The sequence below is a fragment of the Fundulus heteroclitus genome, chromosome 12 (genome assembly GCF_011125445.2).
Source record: "Fundulus heteroclitus isolate FHET01 chromosome 12, MU-UCD_Fhet_4.1, whole genome shotgun sequence".
Taxonomy (NCBI): Eukaryota; Metazoa; Chordata; class Actinopteri; order Cyprinodontiformes; family Fundulidae; genus Fundulus; species Fundulus heteroclitus.
Genome location: NC_046372.1, coordinates 19743701 through 19769906, shown reverse-complemented (window position 1 = coordinate 19769906; position 26206 = coordinate 19743701). Strand labels below are relative to the sequence as shown.

At 41.2% G+C, this 26206-nt stretch overlaps 1 protein-coding gene across 1 annotated transcript in view; it reads left to right on the top strand.

The window, feature by feature from the left end:
• Positions 1-25427, top strand: part of LOC105917127 (formin-binding protein 1) — a 31588-nt gene extending 6161 nt beyond the window's left edge. Inside the window, exons 4-18 of the mRNA XM_036144222.1 lie at positions 1385-1532; positions 10164-10226; positions 11277-11372; positions 11910-11924; positions 12031-12159; positions 13660-13806; positions 14585-14761; positions 15794-15985; positions 16374-16388; positions 16466-16575; positions 18201-18333; positions 21050-21195; positions 21934-22070; positions 23558-23716; positions 24302-25427. Coding sequence (XP_036000115.1) covers positions 1385-1532; positions 10164-10226; positions 11277-11372; positions 11910-11924; positions 12031-12159; positions 13660-13806; positions 14585-14761; positions 15794-15985; positions 16374-16388; positions 16466-16575; positions 18201-18333; positions 21050-21195; positions 21934-22070; positions 23558-23716; positions 24302-24330 — 1696 coding nt within the window. The 3' untranslated portion in view covers positions 24331-25427. The remainder of the gene's footprint in view (positions 1-1384; positions 1533-10163; positions 10227-11276; positions 11373-11909; positions 11925-12030; positions 12160-13659; positions 13807-14584; positions 14762-15793; positions 15986-16373; positions 16389-16465; positions 16576-18200; positions 18334-21049; positions 21196-21933; positions 22071-23557; positions 23717-24301) is intronic.
• Positions 25428-26206: the final 779 nt, after the last annotated feature.

The following is a 26206-nucleotide window of genomic DNA, read 5'->3' as shown; positions in this document are numbered from 1 at the left end:
GTAGATATGAAGATTCACTGTATATAACTGAATGCACCTTCCCTACTCTGCACCTTCTTGTATGAGCCGATGTGACGAGTGAATTTCTCCATTGTGAGATCAATAAAGACTATCTTATCTTATCTTATCTTAAGAAGGGACAAGTCTATGAAGAGATTTCTAGGTTAGCAAGAGCACCTAGAAGCCAGCTGGAACCTGACAAGGAAGCCAAGAGAGGCCAGCACCAGGGTAATAACTGAGTAAACATATCAAGTAAATCTAAATAATGACGAGGATCTAAATAAGCTGCGTTCCTGAAACAGGAAGGTAGAAGAGAAAGATGAGACGACATGCAAAAAGGGAGAAAAGATGAAAGAAAGAGGAGAGGAAAGGTAGACAGCAAAATAACATCCACTGAGTCTGCTTCTACAAAGAGATATATAAAGAACAGCAGAACCAGCTAATAAAGTGTTACAGGTACAAACAACCAGCGCCTTGATACCGTCACTGAAGAATATACAGGATTAATTAATACGACATGTAGAAAGTGACAGCTGGAGATAATAACAGGGGTTTATGGATAGAAGTGAGTCTGTAGCACCTGTAGGTGTTGGTGAGAGTGAACTGGTGTCTGTGAGGTTTATCCATGAGGAAAATGCTCAGTAGTGGTTATGAGGAGCCAAAGACCCCCCACCCCCCCACCCTTAAACAGGGAGGAGAACCTCCAGCAGAATCAGAACCAGGCTCAGTGTGAACGCTCATCTGCCTCAACCCACTGGGGGTTAGAGAAGACAGAGCAGAGACACAGAAAGCATAGAATAACACATTGACCCAGGAGTACTTTCTATGTTTTATGGTAATAGAGGATGATCTACCTCCCCTGATGATGTCACAGCTAACAGAATGCCAGACCAGGTGTACCTTCTATGAAGAGAAAAATGAGAGAGAACAAAAAAGTTAAAAGCTGAAATAACAACAAACAATGCAGATTGGAGAACAGTAGGAGAACTCAGCAGAGTGAGAAAAATAGACCCTGATGTCCTCCAGCAGCCTAAGCCTATAGCAGCATAACTACAGAGGTAGTTCAGGGTAACATGAATCACTCTGATTAGAAGCTTTGTCACAAAGGAAAGTTTTAACTTTACTCATGTTACTAACATACGTGTTAGTAACACATTACTGCCGCATTAATATCATGTCAATGTTTAACATCTCAATAACTTCATGTTCACTTGTATCTTAACAAAGCATGAAGTGTTTTGCTAATAATTAGCATCTTTACACCAGCTTAAGATGTTAGCATATTAGATTAAAGTCGCGTATCTGTACTTTAACAGCATGGTACCTTCTGTTTCTATGGAGGGAAATGGTCACGTCTAATCCCAGCTGTGATTGGCTCTTTTAGGTACACCTGGTGTTTGGCGTTTGCAGCAACTCTGCAGCAGCTGAATGAAATGGCAGCTCACAGAGAAGACTTGGCGGACAGCCTTCACACACAGATCGTCTGTGAACTGGTGAGGTACACCCAGGAGCTGAAGGCCGAGAGGAAAACGGTGAGTCGGCAAAGACAACGACACTTTCATGTAATGCCTTCCAGACAGGGTTTCTCAACAAACACAGAGTTTACCTCAGTCTAAATTAACAGTCAAGGTTGGCAATTGGTTTTCCCAACGCTCACATCCGCAATGGTCCTAACCCTTTTGTTGAAAAGTGCTACGATTGGCTAGAGTGGAGTGGACTGAAGGACAGAGGCACTGATCATGGCAGCAGAGGAGCAGCTTCTGAGCTAGAGTAATAAAGTCCAGATTCTACCTTACCAGACAGGAGCCCAGAGGCAGGCTGTGCAAATCCACTACAGCAGATGTCAGGAACAACTTCTGGGACCGATGTCCAGACAGGCGCAGTCCTAGGAACCGCTATGGTACTGAAGCAGCGAGCACTGCAAAAACAGAACTAAAAGTAAGTGAATTTTTCTTGAAATCATTGTAATATTCCTTGATTCCAGCAGGTAAATAGGACTATTTGCCAATGGAATAAGATTTTTGCACTTAAAATAGGAACAATTCATCTCCATTGTCTTATTTCAAGTGCAGGATGTCTAATTATCTTATTTTAGAGATGAATTGTTCCTATTTAAGTGCAAAAATCTCATTCCATTGGCAAATAGTCTTATCTACCTGCTCTAATCAAGGAAATATACACTAATTTCAAGAAATGTTTGCTTATTTTTAGTTCCCTTTTTGCAGTGAGCTCCCAGGCTGCAGGTGGAAGGCCTCAGGTAGTGAGCTGCTTTCTGCCTCTACGCAGGTGATAGCAGACATCCAGTACCGTCTCCTCCTCCAACAACAAGCACAAACACTAAACAGGCACCGTGGTTACTGCTGTTTTTAGCTGATGGTTTGCAGCAGGTCTGTGGGAAGCCAGCCTAGTGGTGCTTATAAATGTACTGCAGACTAATTTGATCCCTTATTCAGTTTTTTTCCTGAATGTATTTTGTAGTGTAACTGTTTTTTTTTCTAAATAAAAATCCTAAAATATATACGTTAAATAAATGTTAAAAATAATGTATTATGTTTAACACCAATGCATTTCAGTTAAAACTGACAGCAGAATAACGCTGGGCAAAAGTAACAGCTACCTGTGAGTTTGGTGAAATAAAGAAGTGTCCCTGTGTCTCATCAGGATGACATGGTCCACCTCACAGGGAGCGTCAATGCCTCGTCCTGTTTTTAAGGACACTTATGGACACGATGGCGGCGCAGGCAGCTGTCCAAGCTTGCCGGCTCATTATGCTTGTGTTTTTGTCCATTTTATCACCACTCCAAGCTCTAATAACAGCAGAGCTGAGCGATTGGAATTCAACTTTATTCCCCCTGAGCTGCAGCAGACAGCAGAGGCTGTCCACCAGGACTATTTAAAACAAGACATTTAGAAGTGTTTTTTTTTTTTTTTTTTGTCCCAGAACCTCTGGGACACAAGCACAATGCTCTAACCACTAGGACACTGCTCTCACTGCTGTATCTCTCTTCACGTGCAGCAAACCCACTTTAAACACATTATCAACACCTAAAGGAGGCGTCTGATCTGATCCAGATATTGCAGACTGCTGCAATTTCGAAAATCTGTTTCTTTTTTCAAAGAATTACAATTATTTTGTGATTGCAAGTAATTGTCCAGTAGAGATCTTTACAGAGACATGGCTGGATACAAACATTCCTGATGCTGCAGATGAGCTAGCAGGCAGCTGTTAGTATAATCACAACTGTTGATGCCAAAAGCTGCAAGAGTGATGGAAACCCGATCTGGAATATCTGTTTAATGCAGACCATTTAAACTGGTTAGAGAGCTCTGTTATGATCATTGCAGCAGACATTAGGGTTAAAACAATTATCTACAATTTTGGCCTTAAAACCACTGTTATGTCTGTAATATGTGTAATTTAGATATGTAACCAAAGGTTAATCCTGTTGTCTCTGCTGTAAATAACTACACGGTTTTTATTTTCCCCTTTGCATTATGGCCCACAGTCTTTCATTTAAAATGTTGCTTCATCACCTTTATTATATTCTAATTTATTAATCAGCCAGATGTTTAATTTTATGTTGAAATATACCACTAAACGAAATTAATTGATGGCAAATACCCTTTGTGTAATTTAATAAAACATTGTCCAATTTAGACACGAATATACTAACTTTCTGAACAAAGCTTAAATTTGTGTATATGTAGAGAATAATAAAATAATAATGAACAAACTAAACATTGACATTAGCTATCTGAATTATTTCTCATAGCCAAAAGGAGTTTTATTTTACTTTTTAACCTGTTTTTTTTTTTTTTGTTTGTTTTGGCCGTTTGAAAGCAACGTCCCGGGGGACAGGCGTTCTCTCTGGGCACGGCGAGCTGCTGCGGTTTTTAAATCAAGAGATATACCAACAAACTGAGCAGATATTCTGGTTTAACGTAGCTAACTTCTCACCTAATACCCTTTTAAAAGTTACTTTTATATTCCAGAAAACATAGTATTGTGGTGGACACCACTGGCGGTGCCAGAATCATTTCATTGCGGTAGCTTAGCAGCTCGATGACAGAAGAAGAAACTCACCGTTATGCTAAAAGTTTACCGCTTTACTGATATAACTAAACCTCCCTTACATGGAACTGCCAGATTTCTCTAAGGTCAAAAAATATAAAGATTTCTCAACACAGCCATTAATTAAGTTAATTAATGACTGTGTTGAGAAATCTTTATACTTGAAAGTAAAAGTAACCCATAACTAAATTACTACAGTGTATTTTCGGTTCCCATAACAGAAATCTCTGTATTGTTATAGCAACACCAAGCTACCCTTGCGCCGCCCATGGTGGACACATTGCATATATTTGTATATATTATTATATATGAACATTTCACACCAGAAAGTAAAGTCTTATTGTGAAGGACTAAGGACCGCCAAGTTTTTGCTTTGTGATTCTTTCTTTGACTCTTGTTTGAAGTTTTCCATCAATAAAGTTGAGACTCCACATACTTTTTCCTCCTCTTTTGCCGACTTCCACATTAGTGACGCTGAGGAAAGAACATGTCTTCTAATGACAGCAGCCGTTGTTTCTCCTGCTGTTCTCATGATCTAGATCCCGGAGCTCTGGCTTCCAGCATGAGGCCCAGTTTCACTTTTTCTTCCTGCTTCGGTGAAGGCCGAAAATTTGATTTTTCTCTCCTCCCCTCTCTTCGTCTCTTTTCCCCATCTCCCTGCCTGCTTCTATCAATCATTTTGGAGCCTCTTTTTACGAATCTTACAAACTATAACTATAAATTATGGATCTGGTCAGCTGGATTCTCAACACAAACTGATAAAATTTTCTCCACGAGAAGACTGGGTGAAGGAGAGCCTCCTGTGCATCTGGACACATGGTGGGAGGAGGATTGTCAGTCCAGGATGTTGAAACTGTTCAGAATTAGATTTATGATAACAGGATTCCTGCTTTTTGGAGCTGGCAGCTACCTGGAGTGTTGAGAAACTGTGAAAACGTCGGTCCATGTCAAGGCTGCCTGAACGATGGGAGGGAAATGTCCGCTACCAGCACTCAGACTGAAGGAGCACCCGCTTGGCATTTATCAGCGGGCTTATCGTTGTCCCTGAATAGCCCTCTGAAGCGACGGAGAACATGTTGGCTCTGCTTGGCCCGGGTGGCCAGCGTTGTTTCTCTTCCACCTCTGCTGCTGGCCGGCTCTGGTACGGATCACCGCGGGCTGAAGAGGCAGACAAGACTCGGCTGGTTCCTGACATCCCAGGGTGCACGCACTGTTACCGGACTGGAGAAGCTGTTGCTGTGGCTGCCGTCACCCTAACCCTACCCGAAGGAGAGCGGATTGTGCTTCTAGCGTTAATCTTGAACCTAACTTTATTCAATTTTAATTTTATTACATTTGGGATCTGTTTCTGATCCATTCATGGGGTCCATGTGGAAACAAAAATGCATTTTCCAAGAATAAAACAGCATCTGTTTTCATAGATGGACGCAGGAAGCTGGACTTTTGTTTCCAACAGACAGACTTTTGGTGATTTGCGACAATTAAAGCAAATAAATCTGAAATTTGAACATAGAGGCGTTTACTTGAGAACGTGCTGCATTGAGCGTTAATGCTGATAATAATCCAGTTTAGGCAGACGTGATCGTTCTCATATATCTGAGGTAAACGTTCTCAGTGTGTTGAAGTGTGCAGGAGACAGACCGGCCCCTGTGCGCCACTCTCTGCGGATGTTTTCCCCTCCACAGCTGAGCTCACAGCTGAGCTACATTTCCCACAGCAGTCCCCACCACACAGCTCCGCGTGGCACACAGAGGGTCCAGTCACGCCTGCTTGGGGCAGCTCAGTGCATCGGTGTCACATAGAAAACAGTTTACAGTGTAGCGCCACGTACGCACTGGGAAAGCTTTCCGCGGACTCGTGTCAGGGGTTTCCCCAACGTGTCATTAGCGTTAAGCAAGTTTTGTTTATTCTAAATGCGTCGACGTTTGAGAGCGGCATAAAACGGTCAATAAAGTTCCCGTCTGGGAGAAAACCTCCTGGTCAACATGAGCTAACGCTAGCTGTTATTAGCTTGACCCACAGAATCTGAGAATCTGCAAAGGCATGTTGTTTCCTGGATCATGCTTTCTTTAGTTATTTGTTATTAGTTACTGTTTATCTTAGTTTTTACTGTTGTGGGCCAGTTAATGAAGGCGAGAGCTGAGAGAGAAAAATAGACACAGGAGGAACACAGGAAGAGAGCTAACCAAACTAGAAAAAGCTGTTCCTGTGTAACAGCGAGTGAGAATGCTAATCTGCAGAATTATTTGAGCAGAAGATGCAGAAGACAAAAACTAGCTGAAAAACATTTAAATCAGATTTGAAAAATTTGAAAGATTTGAAGAATTTGAAAAATTTGAAGGCATTTAAAAAAATTTGAAGAATTAGAATAATTAGAAGAATTGTAAGAATTTGAAGAATGTGGAAACAATTGAAAGGATTTGAAGACTTTGAAAAATTTAAATTTTTTGTAGAATTAGAAGAAATAGAAGAATTTAAAGGAATTTGAAGAATTTTAAAAATTTGAAAAAATGTGAAGAATTTTAAGGAATTTGAAAAAATTTGAATAATTTGAAAGATTTGAACAATTAAAACAATTAGAAGAATTGGAAGGAATTTGCATTGATTTCAATGGGAGCAGCCAAAAAAAAATAGCACAAAAAGAGAAATATTTTAAAAAGTGTAAAAGTTAGCATAACCATGAGATATAGCAGTCATGTCGGGAATGAGCCTAAAGAAATCGGTTGAAGTATGCGAGGGTAGTTGGATGCCGACGGAATAATAATAATAAAGAAAAACAGGAAAACAATAAGTGAGAATTCTGTAGAGCATTCTCACTGATAAGACAGAATCAAGAACCTATTCAATGACTAATATACCTAAAACAACTAATATATGTTCTCAGCTCTGCCCATAAACATCTGATTACTCCACGCCTTCTCTCTTCACTCCCTGCACTCCAAAAAGTGAACAGAAAACATGTTTGTTCATTTTAAACTAAATACCCTGAGTCTCAAATGAGTTTAATTGCCCTGGACCTACCCATTTTTATAGAGTTGGAGCCAATCAGAAAGCTTCTCCACTTTGTCATTGATCACTTTTGACGTCTCACAAGACAACGTATACAAACCAGAGTAAGTGGGTCAGAGTCTCTCTTCATTTTGCACATTATTTCCAGTCTGTCGCTCTGAACACGGCACAGAAAATCCTGAAAACCCTTTAACCTGATTTATATCAGAAGTTTATTTAATGGGGAATATTAAGAATAAGGAGGATAAAACCCTGGTAAAACATAAAACATCCATCCAGACTGTCCTGACCCTCTACTGTAAGAGCAGATGGACAGGAAAAGGCAAAAAGCAGAAGGATGATAGATGCTTTCAACAGTAACACTAATGACTGAAAACAGTTTGAGACTTAAAAAGATCCATAAAGCTGCTGTTAATGAAACAGTAAAGTAGTAAATCCCTGGACAACCCAAGATAAATGCTACTTACAGACATTTCAATGATGGCATTAAGTCGGTCTGAGCTCCCCCGTCCAGATGTTTCTTTTTTCAGAGCCCCTCCACTACATTTCTGTGTAGTTTTAAGGACTTGGCTAATAATGACTAATAATGATGCAAGAAAACATCAGCAGATGGTACACCCAGACTGAAGCTGAAAATTAGAGAAGAAACCAGCTAGAACCTGTTGACTTAGACATCTTTATTTGTTATTTTGTATGTACAGAGTGCATACACAATGAAATTTCATTGCATACAGCTTGTAATTAAAAGTAAACAATTTAAATGTAAACAATGCAGGAAAATTGCAGCAGTGATTAAAAAGTAAACAATTGAAATGTAGACAATGCAGGAGAAGAGAACAATGAAAACCATTTGTATGTGCAGAAATGATGGTGCAAAAGGCATTTGTGCAAAAATGCATTTGGAAACTGCAAGTTCAGCAGCATTTGTAATGCTAGATATAGATGCAATGGTGCAAATGTGCAAAAAGTGGTGCAGGGTCCAGTTTAGAGTTAGAGAGCAGCTCAACCTGTTGACTGTAGTTGATCAGAAAAAAATCTAACGCCAAAGGACCAGAAACACAGTCTTAACAGGGCTGCTGCTGAATACGTTTGCATAAAGCAGACACGTGTTTTCGCTGTAAAAATATTTTTTATGGACCATATGATAGTATTTATCCATATTTAATTTATTTAAAAAAGTGTGGCAACATTGAAATATTATAGTTGTTAGAAACCATTCTTGCATGGTTTGTATTCCGTTGTATGTCCGTTAAAAATGCACGGTCCAGTGTCCACTCGGTGTCCTCCCGCAGCGAGGTGTCTTCGTCTTTGGATTGCATGAACTCTGATTTCACCCAAAGGTGAGAAAAAAAGCAAAGCAACATCCGTCCCCCGCTGAGCCGTGGAAGGTTACCGTCTTCAGCTGACGGCTCCTCCAACAGCAGCCTGGATGTTCTGTGCTGTTCAGCTCTGGAGCGGATGCTGGCTATGGTCTTCACGACCAGAGTCATCACACGCTCAAAGCCGATCACCTTTGCATACAACGCCTGCTGCTGGACGATGCAGTGGAAATGCAAAACGATTGGGAACTCTGCCTCACCTTCACAGTGAGCGATGAATCCTGTATGTCGGCCAATCGCAGCAGGAGCCCCGTCAGCCGTCACCGATACCAACATTTCAACGGTACCTTTTTCTCCACAAAAACCTCCTTCCCCACGCTATAGATGTCACCTCCCCTCGTGGTCGTCTTTAGGGGCAGTAGTGTCAGAAGTTCTTCCTTAGTGGTGAAGTCATTAAACAGCATCCTGATCCCGCTGCTGTCCACGGACTCGTCACACTGGATGCTAAACCACCTTCCTCAGTACCGATGATTGGCCACGTTCCCTGACGTGGCCGACACTCTCTAACCATAGTAGACGCCCCCCAGTTGTACATCGGAGAAAGTGGAGATTACATCGGTTCCACATTTCTCATCTTTAGACTTAGACTTATTAGACTTTATTTGTCATTTTGTATACACAAAGTGCGTATAGAACGAAATTTCATTTGCATTCAGCTTGAAAAATCACAGTACATTGCAGTAAATTACAGGATAAAGATGCAGCAGTGATTTATGTAAACAATTGAAATGTAAACAATGTAAACAATGCAGGGGAAATAGACAGTGTGCGATTCACAGTGTACAGGTGAGTATTTATTAAAACCCTGCAATATACGAATGTGGTACAGAGTGTATTTGTGGTTTCAGCAGTTCAACAGTCTGATGGCATATCATTAAGCACAGTTTTTGTGATTATCCTCCTGGTTTCTTTGAAGACATCCCATCTGAAAATGCCCTCTTTTTCTTGATCAAGAAATGAGGATCCGGTTGCTCTTTGGGAGGTTCTCTCCGGTCTCGATCAAAAAGACTGTTGTTTGCACAAAGCTGCCTTTAGCTCGCTGGTTTTCTCCGCTCGTACTGCGCTGCCCAGTGGGGAGTTAGCACACCAGGCTGTGGCACGTCCTGAAATGTCTTTGCACATTGTGCCGCTTTGCCACCACCTGCAAATGAGACACGCAGGAATTGTTCAGTCGTAGGAAGAACTGTTTCTCCCTTTCATTGTGAAAATTAAATTTTCCTTATTGTTTCTGCCATGTTGTCGGAGTAAATCAACTCCTCACCTGCACTGCCATCTCTAATCTAACATGAACATTTTTTTTAACGTTTTTTTTAATTTTTAATTTTGTCATTTTCAAATTTACACCAATGCAAGTGTGATTATTATTTTTTTTTAAAATAAAAGCGACAAAATAATAAGACATAGATCCAGGTGAGCTATTTTTAGAACCGGCCCACGGGCGACTCGGGAGGTCCTTGACCCGCGGACACCATGTTGGCGACGCCGCTCTAGGGAATCTGGAGCCTTGTGATGTTTTTAGTTAGAAGTAACCCAAAGTCTGTTAAATGACCTGAAAAATAATGGAACTGCTTCAAACAGCTGATGGCTGACAGCAGTCAGTTTTTGGGCTATTGATGGAGTTGTGCTTTTGTTCCCCACTGAGCAATCTAAGAAATCCCTAGTATTTATAAATGTGAATACTAACAAAAGTGTTTTTGTTTCAGCATTTCCAAGATGGCCGCCGTGCTCAGCAGCACATAGAAAGCTCTTGGAAGCAGCTGGAATCTGTAAGTAACCTGCGGGCCACGCCCCCCTGATGTTTACTGACCCCTCCCACTAGTAATAGGACTCCTTCCATCTACAAGCTGACCTCTCCCACCAGTATTAAGATTAGAATATGATCTATTTAGGGTTTAAATCATCTAAAATATGTTCTCTTTTGATGAAACCATCTCAGGGATGTGTTGTTTGGTCAAAGATGGGGTTTTCACATGAATCATTGAATCATTTTGAAAGAGGATACAAAAACATGAGCAGTGTAAATAAAATGTGGTTTCATGTGCAAGGTTGAGTTGTTTGGGGAAGGTCAGGGTTGAAGATGCTATCGATGTAGGTGTGCACATCACTTCATTAGCTTCCTTTTAAATCAAGAATAGAATCTAAAATTCTCCTTCTCACGTATAAAGTCCTTAATAATAAAGCTCCATCATTTATCAGAGCTCTGATTAGACAAGGCAAGTTTTTTTTTTATAAAGCACTTTTCAGTAACAAGACATTCAAAGTGCTGTACATGAACAGAAAAACATTACACACATAGGAAAAAACAACAAAGTAATAAGCTAAATAAATCCTTGACTAAACTTCTTTGATACATTAACAAACACAAAAAGACTTAATTGTTTCTATTAATAATAAGAAATAAGCTAAGTATATTCTTGGGGATTTTCGCTACATCTAGAATAACTTGTTTTGTGTAATTGTTTCACTGTTACAAGCTTCATCCCTAAAAAATTCTGAGCTTAATTTTTTCTATTCATGCACGCATGCTAGCTTGATCTGAGTGAAGGTTAGCTTTAGCGACGTGTCTGTCCTGATATTTTTCACCAATTTTCTTCTTCATAAAATGTTTTTCCCTTCATTAAGCAAGCAGAATAGTACGTTTTAAAAGGTGAAGGTGGGAGAGAGGTTTTAATTGCGGCCGACTATTCCACAAGCTCCTCATTTGAGATCGTTCCTCCACAATATTAGGATTTTACCCAACATCTACTCCTCATTGAATTCAAAGTATGTCATCAAGAGTGCATAGATTTTTTTCACTGATTGTTTGCGCCGTTTAGAGCAAGCGCCGATTCGAGCGCGACTGCAAGGAGGCGGAGCGGGCTCAACACATCTCAGACAGGATTGACCTGGACAACAAGGCGGATGGAGAAAAGGTGACTGCAGCACACCTGAACACAAGGTTTAGTCAACAAGAGCAGCTGAGCTGTACAGCACAGCTGGATTTACATGATTTACCCATAACTCACCTGTTACCTTCAGCCTAGCTGCACACCTGCTATGTTTGGTTATTATTTAATAATAATCGGTTACATAATTTGTTACAGTCAGATCAGAACAAGTAGAAAGCAAGCAGTGTACTGACAAATAGGATAAAACACACATAAATGGTTACAGGTAGTTGCAGAGAGTATGCAGGGTTCACACTTGAACTGGTAAAGCATGCATCCAGAGGTGGAGATGCAGAGTTTGAGAAGGTTCTGCTCCTCATGGTGCTGAGGAGGGAAGGAGGTGGATCTAGGGGTGTGGGAGGGAGATCAGAAAGGTTGGGGAGCGAGGCTGTGGACGGCCTTCACTGTCTCCAGAAGGATTTAGATTTAAATCCTGAGTCTAACAGGGAGTCAGTGGAGCTGCTGTGGTTTAATCTGTTATTCTGATTCTACTGAACTGATCCTGTCTGTGTTTTTGTCTAGCGCTGCTCTCTGAAGGTAAGTCTGTCTTCCTGTTAACATCATTTTATTTTGTTTCTGAAATGAAAGCTCACATGTATTAAAACTTAAAACGATTGAACGTTCTTGTTTTGACTGGCTTCAGGCTCGTCAGACGGCTCAGCAGAAACAACAAGCTGCTGAGGATTCTAGGAAAGAATACGTGACTAGTTTAAATCAGTTCAACCAGGACCAGCACCAGCACTACCGCACTCTGGTACCAGTGATATATCAGGTAAACCCACCTCTCTCTGGCTGTAGGGGTTTTTAGAATATTTAAAGCGTTAAAAAAAAAGTAAATACAACCATAAACCCATTTAATACCAACAATATATAATATATAATGTCCAGAAGGACATGCATGCCCCCCCTCCATGCATGGAGCTGCATCACCAATGATATTCTCATGGCCTCAGATAATGGACTTGTGTCTATACTTGTCCTGTTAGATCTCAGTGCTGCATTTGACACAGTTGATCACAATATTCTCCTACAAAGACTTGAACATACTGTAGGGATTAAGGGGAAAGCATTAGGCTGGTTTAAATCCTATCTGTCAGACAGATTCCAATTTGTTCATGTTAATGATAAATCTTCCTCAAACTCTAGGGTCACCTGTGGAGTACCACAGGGTTCAGTCCTTGGACCAATTCTCTTTACTATATATATGCTTCCGATAGGCAAAATTATCAGACAGCATGGGATTAATTTCCACTGTTATGCTGATGATACTCAGCTATATTTATCCATAAATCCTGATGAATCCAATCAGTTACTTCGACTGCAGTCATGTCTTGATGACATCAAAAGCTGGATGACTTTAAATTTCCTGCATTTAAATTCTGACAAGACAGAAGTTGTAATCTTTGGACCAGAGTCCTCAAAAAATAAACTTCTTAACTCAATCACTTAATCTGGATGGCATTAACTTGGCCTCTGGTAATAAAGTAAAAACTCTTGGTGTTATTTTTGACCAAGACAATGTCATTTAAATCCCATATTAAACAGGTTTCCAGAGTTTCCTTTTTTCACCTCAGGAATATCGGCAAAATTAGAAACATTCTGTCCAGGAGTGATGCTGAAAAACTAGGTCCATGCATTTGTTATTTCAAGGCTGGACTATTGTAATTCTTTACTATCAGGAAGTCCACAAAATGCAGTTCAAAGCCTTCAGCTGATCCAAAATGCTGCAGCAAGAGTTCTGATGAAAATCAACAAGAGGGATCATATTTCTCCAATTTTAGCTTCCCTTCATTGGCTTCCTGTTAAATCAAGAATAGAATTTAAAATTCTTCTTCTAACATATAAAGCCCTTAATAATCAAGCTCCATCATATATCAGAGCTCTGATTACCCCGTATGTTCCTAACAGAGCATACGGGGTAATAATGAGATCTTGCTGGTTGTAAAGGCTGCTAAATTAGATTAGCATGTTTTCATTTCGTCACATGGTTCTTATTGTGTAACTGGGGCTAAACCACCCAATCAGTCAGGTTTAAAGATGTTCTTGTATAAACAAGCATTAAAGCTTTTAGGTCAAAAACCAATCAAGTGGTATCATTGCCAAATCTAGTAAAAATATAATTAATCCTGTGTATTAAACAGGACAGAGAACAAAAAAACAAACGAAATGTCTTCCTGCAGATCCGCATGTATCAGAACATCTATCATAGATCAGTGTATGCCAGATCGTACCCTCTGTGCTCATACAGCTGCTCTGTCTGGTCCTTTTTCAGCGCATTCAGGACATGGAGGAGCGGCGGATTGAACGAATTGCTGAAGCGATGCGTCTTTCAGCTGAATCGGAGAGAAAGGTTCTTCCTGTGGCGAGTCGCTGCCTGGATGCCATGATGGACGCCGCTGAAAGCATCCAGCCCAGGAAAGTGAGTCTAATGTTGCTTCAGACTGAAACAGACTTGGTGTAACTCTGTGAGCCGCTGCTTTATTTTCTGCTTTTATATATTTATAATTTGCTCCTTTTTTTTTTTTTACTTTTTCATCTGACTTGTTTTTCACCTGGTTAATTAAATGGGACATATCATGTTTTAAATTCCTTCTTTTTCACATTGAAATCCTTCAGCTGTGGTCTATATAAAGTAGAACTGTAATAAGCTCCTCCTCCTGATGTCTTAATATCTTATCTACAACCTTCCTTAAAAAGTCCAGCCTGTCATTGACTATGTGGATCTGATCCACATAGTCAAAAACAGCCGTTATTAAAGAAGTGATTAAACAAAGCAATCTGGACAAATCATCTGCAGAATTACAGGCCAATCTCCAACCTGCCATTTATCAGTGAAGTTATTGAAAAAGCTGTTTCGACACATAAACAGGTACCTTTTCCTTTGTCAGTCAGGTTTCTGTGCTCCATGTTCAATGACATCCATTGACTTCCTCTGCTCCACAAATCTGGATCAAACTTCAAATCAGCAGAAACTTCCTTTTAGATCCAGGCTGAAAGCGTCCTGTTCAGAGCTGCTTTCAGCCATAATAACAGGATCACTGACCATGTTGATGTGTATTGATGTTTTCACCTGATATTATTTAATGTTTGGTAATGTGTTTATGATGCTTTCATCATGTAAAGCTGCTGAAATGTGCTGCAGATAAACTGGGCTTGATGAATCCTTCCACAGGCGTAATCATTGTGTCTGTGTGCAGGACACCGGTCATGTGGTGGAAGTGTACAAGTCTGGCTTCGACCCTCCAGGCGACGTTGAGTTTGAAGATTACAGCGCTACCATGAGGAGGAGCATCTCTGAATCCAGCTACCTTGACAACAGGGCTGAGGGGCGGAGACACAGCAGGAAGCTGTGGCCGTTCCTCCGGAAAAACAAGGTGAACTAGTTCAGCTCCTCCAGTGCAACATGTTTAAATGAGGAAAACTGCACAAAAAGATCCAGCTCGTTAAACATCAGTAACGGTTTCCAAGGGCGGCCTCCAGGTGTGGCCAGCCAGCCATGACTGGGTTGGCTTACCTTTCCACACAGTTCATTACTGAGGCATTTAAACGTTAACCTGACCCTAGCCAGATGTATTTCGCTCCGCCTAGCTCCACTCATCAATCTGGGACGGATCCATAGGAATGGCGTTTCAGAAGGCTGGGCCTTATCAAAAATTCTTGCATATGATTGGATAAGCCACTTGTCTGTCATCTTTGTCGACGTGCTATTTCAACCACTCACACCGAAGCTAACCCGTGACGCTGTGAGAGCGACGCAGGAAAAAAACTAAACTTTTTTTTATTTTTTATGTGTTTGCGGCTCTAGTGGCACGCGTTTTATTGACAGTGAGCTGACAGGAAGAGGGGGGAAGACAGGCAGCAAAGCGTCGCGGGTCGGAGTCGATCCCGGGCCGACTGCGTCGAGGACTAAAGGCCTCCTAACATAGTTAGCACTAACCGCTAACCGCTCCAGGGCGCGTCCTGGAAAACAAAACTTGCCAAATCCGGTCGGGAGAAGGGCGAAAACATGGTTTCCACCAACAAAAACCTTCAGAGGAGTTCTCTGATGTTCTTTTAATGAAACAATATTAGGTAGATTGGACAACACGGAAGAAATAGCAGCATCAATGTTAACGCTTGCATACTCCATGCGAGCCGCCATTGCTATCAAAACAGTCTCACGGTCGCTTCTCCACTACGTCACATCTATGAAACTCCAGCCCTGCGTCCTGATTGGCTAGACAATAAAACTGGTTGAAGAAATCACTCTCTATGGGAGATGTCCCAGATAGATGTGAGTGAAGCTAGGCGGAGTGATATCAATCTGGCTAAGGTCAGGTTAACGTTTCCATGAAAGGCATAACCTGCACTTTGTTTCAGAACCATGAGGCCCCTGTTTGAACTAAAGCCCGGTTGTGTCTCTGCAGCTGCTGCATCTCCTCTCATCCCCAAGACAGCCCCCTCCTCCACCACCAACATCACCTTCACCTGGAGAAGTGGTCAACAGCTCCCAGTCTCCGCCCACCGGCTCCAGAGAACCAATCACGCAGCGGCTCAGTGATCTCATGAGCTCTGGCTCCAGAACCAGGAAGCAGTGTCTCCGAAGCCTGAAGAGAGGGGTATGTGCAACCAGAACCGTGTGGCGTTTGCTCCCAATGCATTTACTCAGGTTTAATGTTAAGTGGGCATATATATATATATATATATATTATTTAAAATTTATTTTTAAAATGTCTTTATGGAGAGCAAAGTGGAAGAGAAGTCAAATTCCATGTTTTTGGTGATTAAAGCTTAGTCTTATTTTGTTCTTACGTCAATTCTCAGGACATGTCAGGATTCAGACATTGGTTCAGAAAAGCTTCTGATTCTTTGTGAAATAAATAAAACTGTTGATCTTTAAAGCTGCTCTAAAACCCATAACTGCTGTAGATCAATGATGTTCCCCAGCTTGTGCTCTTAGTTGAATAATGTCTTTTGCCTTTTTCATGCGCTCCTCTTATTGGACAGCTGTCCCTTAAACTGGTCAGTATGTCACTTGTCAACAAAAATCTGATGCATGCTAAGTGCATTTCCTCATGAATATTCCTGGCCCTTTGCAGGGATCTAGTCTAGCAGACTGCAGCCACCTTCCTCCTGAGCAGAGGCGCAAGAAACTTCTGGGCCGGATAAACAACATCAACCAGGAGATCCAGAGAGAGCGAGAGCAAAGGTAACACGGAGGTCCCCCTACACACACTGAGCCGTGTTTGGCTCTTCTCACTTGTGTGATAAATGGAAATGGGTCTCCTTAATGGGACTGAAAACTATTCTCTTTGATGACAAATAAAGGTCGATCGATGTATCGGCCGGCCAATATTTAGGTTCTATCTCATATCGGTATTGGCCGATACGTTGGCCGATCCATCAGCGCATTCAGCCGCCATGCGTTGACGTCACATGACCAAAGTCTGAGAAAACGTGCTTGGATAGATGTGGTGCTATTGACTATCAATTTAAAGACAATGTAAAAAGTGTGGTTATTAAATCACTTTGTGTTTTACCTAACATTTTCAATTGTAAGAACCTGTGTATAGTAATTTTGTCCTAATTTAAAAGGAAACGTTGCCATTTGTATCAGCCACCTTTGCTGGTGGACCAAATCTTTCTTAAAATGGAGTTGGAGGGCCGCACAAAATCAGCACAGAGGCCGCAAATGGCCCCCGGGCCGCAATTTGGACGCTCCTGCCTTAGCGAGGGAACTCAGCCTAATTTCAATATTTACAGCTGTTTTATCTCAGAAGACGTGACATCTCTACACAAAAGAGCTGTGCAGTCGCAGCTATCGTGACTTGTGGACTTCCTGGACGTTTACTCCTCCCAGCCTACAGTCACCTAATGAGTTCCACCTGCTGTCACAGCTAATCAGTCTCTGATCCACTCCTGCCTGAAACCTCCTGGTCTGTCTGCATCTTCTGTCCGGAACGACTTCGGTTCAGAGAGCAGCCCGTGTTTACTTCCTGGTTCCTGAGCCAGCCAATCAGATGAGGGTTCCCAGGGTTCCCAGCTCAGAGCGCAGCATTGGGTGTTTTATGTTGGCTAAAGAGCAGCAGCCTGCAGACATGGCATCTAGGAAGAGAAGCGGACCAGAACACAATACATCATAGACCCGTCCTGTGGAGGTTGAAACTCAGTAGAGTTTCACAAAAACAACACACATTTAGAAACGGCATATTAGATTGTTGTCACTGGCAGGCTGTTGTACAGATTTGAGCCACCGGGTGTTAGTATTACCTATTGCTCCTTTAAGTATAAAAATGTGGCGTGATTGTAACATACCACAAACATCTCAGCTAGCCTAGGGGGATGGGTCCAACTACTGGCTGCTCAAGTGCGATCCTCCAGAACCGACAAAGACTCCTGAACAGGTGTTGAGATGTTTTAACTGAGAGAAAGTCCGGTTGCCTCTGAGTTAACCCTGTTAGCTGTCAATAAACACCTTGATAAGGGCGGTCATTGTTAAGAAGGTGTTTAATTGTTGAAACAGCTTTTTAAATAATCTACTAAAGGAGATAAAGGAGGTTTGAGATGGGCCTGTAGTTCTGGAGTAGTAGTTTGTCTAAATTGTTCTTTTTCAGCAGTGGTTTGATAATTGCTGTTTTTAGGGACTGGGGGGAAACTCCTGACAGAAGGGACGTGTTTATTATCTGAGTCAAATCAAACGCTATGACAGGCAGAACGTTCTTAAAGAAAGCTGCGTACTTGAGTTGCGTACTTGAGCTTCTGTCAGCACTTCAGTTGGTCATGAAAGGTTCTGGTTCTGCTGGACCCATCAGACTTTACTTTTCTGTGTTTTAGAGATGCTCTGCTCAAGATGAGGGATGTTTATGAACGAAGTCCACAGATGGGCGATGCCAGAAGTTTGGACCCTCGATTGGAGGAAGTGAAGCTCAACCTGCAGAGACTTGAAGAGGAACTGAGGAGAAACCAGGTAAGTGGTCCTCATAAAACGGCAAACATTTAATATTGCAGGTTTTCAGGAAGGATTCTACTGTCAGGGTAACCTAAGCCATTCTAACTAGAAGCTTTGTCACAAAGGAAAGTTTTAAGATTAGTCTTAAAAGTAGACGGGGTGTCTGCCTCACGGACCAAAACTGGGAGTTGGTTCCACAGGAGAGGAGCCTGATAGCTAAAGGATCTGCCTCCCATTCTACTTTTAGAGACTCTAGGAACCACCAGCAGACCTGCAGCCTGAGAGCGAAGTGCTCTGTTAGGAACATACGGGGTAATCAGAGCTGAGATTAAAAGTAATGGCACCCAAGGCCCAGCTGGCTGCAGCTTTGCCCTGCCCAGACTCTCAGATTCAGACTGGCTTTTTTTAAGGCACGATCTTTGCCTCTGTATTCCCAATAATTATCTTTAGGGTTAGGGTTAAATATTTTTCTGTTAGTTTATAAATCCCTGAATGGCTTAGCACCTAAATACATCACAGACTTGTTATCAGTGTATAAACCCTCCAGACCACTCAGGTCTTCTGGCTCCAGCCTGCTCTGCAGAACCAGAACCAGAACCAGACATGGAGAAGCAGCATTTAGTTCCTGTGCTACAATTATCTGGAACAAACTCCCAGAAAACTAAAAGTGCGGAAAGCCTGAGTTCCTTTAAATCGAGATTAAAAACACATTTGTTTAAGATTGCCTTTGACTGTTCTAGTTAAACTGTTCTACTGAAACATCATTAGTTCAACTTTGTAGTCCAACTGTTTTTAACTGTTTGCTTTTAATTTCTATTCTCCCGTGTTCTATTTTGTTTCTGCATTTTATTCCTGCTTGCTTTTATTCTGTTTTATTTTCCTATATTTTAATCATGTAAAGCACTTTGCATTGTCTCTGTACTGAAATGTGCTATACAAATAAATTTGCCTTGCCTAAAGGTATATAACCATGGTATATGCTTATAAAAAAGACAGATAACCATTTGATCATGATAAAATAAGGTTATACACACCAAGCCTTCATCTTAATAGTGTTTCCTTTTTGAGCCTAAAAATAATCCCCTAAACTGAGTTCAAAGTGTCATGAAGCCACGTTTAACTTCAAGCCTCATGATGTTAATATGGACATGTAAAATAACCTAAAAAAAATAAAAATGTAAGTCAAATGATCCTTAGGAACATAAAGAAGTGATCCGTTTTAGACTTAAGATTGACCTGGCCTCAACAGCCACTGTATAAACTTGCCTTTAATTAGAAAATATGTTTGTACCTTTAAAAACTCAATATATTGAGCAGCCAACACAGTCTCTGCTTACATGTTAAATATTTATTCATATTTAACCTCAGATTGTCCACCAGCTATCGAGCTGTTTCCAGAAAGTGTGACATTTAAAGAGTCCTCAGGCCTGAAGTGGTCGACCGGAGCAGCTGTCTCCACTTCCATCACTGCAGGGACAGATGTGGAGAGGAGACAGATGTGGAGAGGAGACAGCAGCAAGAGAACAGGAGCCATGTTGGCAGAACATTTCACTCCATCAGCAATTTAGAAGGGACACGTTTAGTCCTTTGAATAACTAAAATATATCAGAAGCTTTTGCACATACAGTAAAATGTTAAATGATAATTAGTTAGACAACATAGGCAAGGCAAGGCAAATTTATTTATATAGCACAATTCAGTACAAGACAATACAAAGTGCTTTACATGATTAAGATATAGCAAAATAATAAAATGTAGATAGAAAATAGAATAAAAGCAAGTAGGGATAGAATGTAGTAACAAAAAAGAACATTAAAAACAGTAAAACTGTTTAACTAGAACAGTCAAAGGCAATTTTAAACAGATGTGTTTTTAATCTTGATTTAAAAGAACTCAGGCTTTCCGCACCTTTACAATTTTCTGGAAGTTTGTTCCAGATAAACGGAGCATAGGAACTAAATGCTGCTTCTCCATGTTTAGTTCTGGTTCTGGTTCTGCAGAGCAGGCTGGAGCCAGAAGACCTGAGTGGTCTGGAGGGTTGATACGCTGATAACAAGTCTGTGATGTATTTAGGTGCTAAGCCATTCAGGGATTTATAGACTAACAGAAGGATTTTAAAGTCTATTCTCTGAGATCCAGGGAGCCATGGAAGGACTTCAGAACCGGGTCCATGTTCTCTACTTTCTTAGTCTTAGTGAGGACTTCAGAACCGGGTCCATGTTCTCTACGTTCTTAGTCTTAGTGAGGACGCGGGCAGCAGCGTTCTGGATCAGCTGCAGCTGTCTGATCCACTTTTTAGGCAGACCTGTGAAAACACCGTTGCAGTGATCAGTTCTACTAAATATAAACGCATCGATTAGTTTTTCCAGATCCTGCTGAGACATCAGTCCTTTAATCCTGGAAATGTTCTTCAGGTGATAGAAAGCCAACCTTGTAACTGTCTTTAGATGCTTTTGAAGGTTTAGGTCTGAGTCCATCACTACTCCCAGATTTCGGGCCTGATTAGTGGTTTTTAGCTGAAGCGACTGAAGCTGTGTGCTAACTTTTGATCTTTCCTCTATTGGTCCAAATATTATTACTTCAGTTTTGTTTTTATTCAGTTGAAGAAAATTTTGGCACATCCATGTATTGATTTCTTCTAGGCATTTATTCAGTGCCTGAACTGGTTCATAGTCACCTGGTGACATGGTGATGTTGTCGTCTTCATCTGAAAATAGCGTTTTTCTGTCTGCAGGTGTGGCTTTCAGAGGCGGATGGTGGTCTGTCTGATCACAGCAGCAGGAGACAGAGCGGAGGTTGTGGGTTAAACTCCCAGGCAACAACACCAGGCAGCAGCAGCTTGAAGCAGCTGAATAACCGCAGCCCAGCCAGCAGAGAGAGGTGATCAGGACAACTTATCGATTCCAACCAACGATGAGTCTGGATTCCCTCGCTGCTGCAATGGATTTTATTTTTTATTTTATTCATTTATTTGACAGGGACAGTGTATATTAATTAGCATTGCTGCAAATGCACCAGAATTAGCCAAAAGGCTATTTTTCATCTGTTGTCCAGATCTTAAAATCGTCTACCTAAAAACACAACAGTAAGAATTTTAAAGTGAACAATACAAATAATAATAATAATAAAAAAAAAAAAATAAAAAAAAAAATAAAAATAATAATAATAATAATAATAATAATAAATGATTATACTATATATACACAGCAGAGACACAAGTGGCAGCATGGTTTAGTTATGGAAGACCCTCTATTAACGCTGACATTGATGTGTTATGAGCCAGTTTTTAGATGCTTTTTGAAAAGAGTGTATGTTGTGAGTTCTTCTGTGGGACAGAGTTCCACTCCTGAGCTGCTGTGTCTGCAAAGGCTCTTTGACTAAAAGCACTTTTACGCAGAGGAACAACACGTTCTCCTCTGGCCGACCCTCGTGTTCCTCAGTGGGTTCCTGGTCTTTACAAACTCACTGAGTGGAGGAGACGACGGACCATGGATGATTTTGTAAAACAGACAGAAGTTTGAATCCTTGATGGCATTTTCCCAGCTTAAAAGCTTATGCCTTAGTAAAATGGCACAATGGTGATATTTTGATGAGACTGAACTTTTCTCTCCCCTTTAGTCCCGATGGCAGCTACACTGAGGACCAAGGAGCAGAACTTCACTTCAAGTCCCGCAGCTCAGAGTTTGATGATGACTTTGATGACGAAGAACCGTTACCGAGTATAGGCACCTGCAAGTCTCTGTACCCATTCCAAGGTACTGTCTTTGTTTGGATGATCCATTAGCTGTAGATGGCTGTCCTGGTGGTTGATTAGGCTACTTGGTGACTAATGTTCAGTCAGAAGCAGGGGGGGGGGGGGCACTCATTTGAGCTGTGAGTAGCTACATGGATATTTCTCAACACCTGCTTAAAGAGATTGCCTCAGAGTTGTGCACAGGGTAAGAACCATCAGACTTAGGAATCTCGGACCCGTTGGATGTAAAGCTGGTTTGAGTTAACCTCTCATAGTTAAGGTGTTAGGGGGGAGGGGCTTAACGCCAGGTTTGAATTTCTCAATTGTGAGATCAATAAAGTTAAATTATTAATTATTCTTATTATTATTAATAATTATTATAAATTATTACTACAGTATCATCACCGCATCAGAACCATTACTGCTTTGTTGTGCAATTTAACCTATTTGATTATGAATATAATTAATAATTCTAATTGGATATTATAATTATCTGACCCATGCTGTATAATCTGATTGAACTTGACTTTGGAAAGTGCCTTGAGATGACATGTTTTACGAATTGGCGCCATACAAATGTAATTTTATTGAATTGACTTAATGTATAATGTATATATATAATTTGTGTGTGTGTGTGTGTGTGTGTATATATATATATATATATATATATATATATATATATATATATATATATATATATATCAAAAACCTTTTGGTGATTCTGTCATGATTTGTGATTTAATGGAAACACACTAAACAAAACACATTTCTCCAGATGATTTTACTATCTAAGCAATTCATTAATTTCTTTATTATGGCCACATGGTCACCTGCTTTCGCCGAGTTCTGCTTCTGTGATCGATGGTGCTGACTGTCCCTGATCTGCTGCTGTCTGATGTTTTTCCTCATCACCGTCCTCTACTAATGCTGGCTCTGTGTCCCCATCATGCTGCTCTATCTCTTCCTCTCCTCCATCCTCCTCCTCCTCACTGCTTCTCTGTTGCTCCTCTGTCATCTCTTTATCTCCTTCTGCTGAAATTTTATTCTTAAAATAACAAGAGATGTCTGGACTTTCTCTTAATTGTCTGAAAATTGACAAACCATACACAAGCACCAGCTAACGACGTTAGCTACGTATCTCTGTCAAAACTGGTCAAAAACACACCAAAGGTCGCTGTAAAAGTAACTGATGCAGTTAATTTATCCCCCTCTTCTTTACAAACGAATGATTTGACTTATTTACTTACCGTTAGTCTTATTCGCTTTCTCTATTAATTCTTTTTATCACCGTTGAAGGCGGGCACGCACTGAGCCGTAGTTGTCTGAGCACACAAGAGCGGGAAGAAGGGACGGAGGGAAAAACTGAACTTTCAGGGGTTGAGGAAGCCCTTTATTGAAATGATGAAGAAAGCCTGACCCTTTTTTAAATGGCTTTGATTCTCTCTCCCTTTTTTGAGCGATCCTGGTTTGGTTTCTTGGATCTGAATATGTTGTCTTTGATCCCCGCAGGTCAGAACGAAGGAACTCTGTCGATGGTGGAGGGAGAGCTCCTGTCGGTGGTGGAGGAGGATAAAGGTGATGGTTGGACCAGAGTTCGCAGGAACCTGGAGGAGGAGGGATATGTTCCCACGTCCTACATCAAAGTCTTCCTGGACAACAGCGCTAAAGGTAGCAGAGGCTGACATCTGGCTCTGGGTGATCTGGCATCATCAGACTAATGTCTGGGACCTGAGATGCTTTTTCAACTTTCAGTCCAAAGCGAGATCCTTGCTCCTGATAAGAACTGTGGATGCTGATCATTTTTGGTCCTGAAGGTCTCAGTCAGGACCTTTTTTTTTTTTTTTTAATGTCCTATCAGCTCATAGACAAAGTCTCTCCTTTCATGCTGTTGATGTTCAGACTTTTAAAGTTTAAAGAAGAACTCATCAAAAAGTTACAGTTTCTTCGCTCATCTTCCATAAAGGAGCAGAAGAATAATAAACTTTTAATTTCATAAGATCTTTGTCCTGATTGGACCAAACTAGTTTTGGTTCTGTGGACCGGTTACCATTCTGGTGGTAAACGCGGTTCAAAGCAGAAACAGACACCTTCATGCTGCGGCTGTTGTTTTAACTCTGGATTGAACAGCGTTTTGGGTCGTGGTCATAAGTTATTGGTGAAGTTTTAACCAGCAGACGACTTCTCTGAAACCTCCAGAAAACAATTCCTCCCGTCTCACTCTAACATCCACCTGTCTGTCTCTCTGTCTGGCAGGCTTTGTGCAGAGCAGTCGACTTGTGTAGCGCATCTGTTAGCTTATCAGGACATCTTGCAACAGGAAGTGATGAAAAAGTCTGGTGTCGTCTTCTGATTGGACCGGATGTCTCCAGATATTTCACCCAATGCGTTGGCAGATGGTTTTTGATGAACAGAAACCTCCAGAGTGAAAAAAGGAATCAGAGATTGATCAGCCCTTCAGGACTTATTTTCACTGATGAAATGTAGATAGAGTTGATCTTGATGTCCAGAAAAAAACTATTACTGGTTCAACATAAAATGCCCTGGAGTTAGTTCCAGAAGTTGGACCCAACATCATCAGGTAAGAAACTGACACTAATCGCTAGAAACCTGTCAAATCAATCTGATTTGCTTCTGACCGGAAACGTAAGAATAGAAACAAAAAGGAACTGAAGCAAAATGTCGCAGGCTGTGATGCCGCTGCGCATTGACTTTTCAACTAAACCCTTTCAGCTTCTACTGTACATATGAACCCTACCGACACGGTGTTGCCCTGCGCCTGCAGGTATTTGCCACGCCCACAACGGGGGCGCCCATTTAGGACCTTAATTGATTATTAATGAATATATTAAATGTGTGAAATGTGAACGTTTTGATATAAAGGAGCAACAAGTAAGAAATTTACTGTAAATTCAACCTAAATAATTCTCATTCGTCATGAAGGACGGAAGTATCATTCCCTAGAAACAATCGGTCCTCTCCATCAACGATGTCTTAGTCACATTTTTCCGCCTTTCAAACCTAGAGGTTCTGTCCAGAACGACTTCGGTTCTGAGTGTAACTCATGTTTACTTCCTGGTTCCTGAGCCAATCATATGAGAGTTCCCAGGGTTCCCAGCACAGAGCGCAGACATGGACGCCAGTAAGAGAAGCGGACCAGAACCAGAACAGAACACACCATAGACCCGTTCAGGAAACGGCGTAATAGGCTGTCGTGTTGTTCTGATTTGAAACACTAGGAGTCATTGTTACTTATTGCTCCTTTAATAATTAGCCCACTGACAAGTTATTTATTAACAGATTGTTTTTAGGAGTTTTAAGAGCACGCCATTTTTAACTTACTGTATGTAAAAGTTTCAAAATAAAGTCCACACTGAGTTGATGTGTTGTGTCCTGTTTTTTAAACCAGGTGTTAAGGAGGAAACACAACGGATGCGTCTGCACAGCAAAGCAGCATACGTAGTGCTACGCTTAGCTTTTCATTTTAATCGGTCACTAAATGTACACTAGAAGCATAATGCTAGCATATTTGCGCTACGCGACGTCTAGATTAGATTGCAGTTGTAATTTCAGACGCTCCTGTTTGGCAGGGAATAAATGGGAAAACAACGTCCTGTGTCAAAGTTTACCTCCGAAAGTATCCCAAAAGTCAAGTCTGAGTTCAGCAACAAGGTGGTAGACGTCACCCTGATGACGCTGCAGAAAGATGGGATGCACCCATTCTCGCTGAGCTCTCTGCGCTTCCACTCGCAACACCTCATCAGCCAGAGGAGGGGAAGGGAGCGCCTTCTTCTTGGTGCTGTCTCCATGTGGCGATACTTCTTTTCAGAGCAGAAACACGCAGCTGTGGAGTTTACTTTGCAGCATCTGGTGTAAATTTACGCTTCTAAAAACACGGCCGTATGCTGCAAAGCTTATGTTATGTGCCTGGTGTATTTCCTGCTTTACTTCCCTGTGGTCTTTCAATGAATATGACTTGCAGATGATGAAAATCTGTCATGTTTAGGGTTGTTGTTGGTGGACCAGAACGCAGACAACAGCTTGGTAGTGTCATGACGAAGTGGAAAGTGATTTCTTCTAAAGAAAACCGCAAAATTGCTGAAGGAGAGGGAGAGACATGCGTTGGATGGAGACATGGAGGAACCCTAGCAAACAATGACA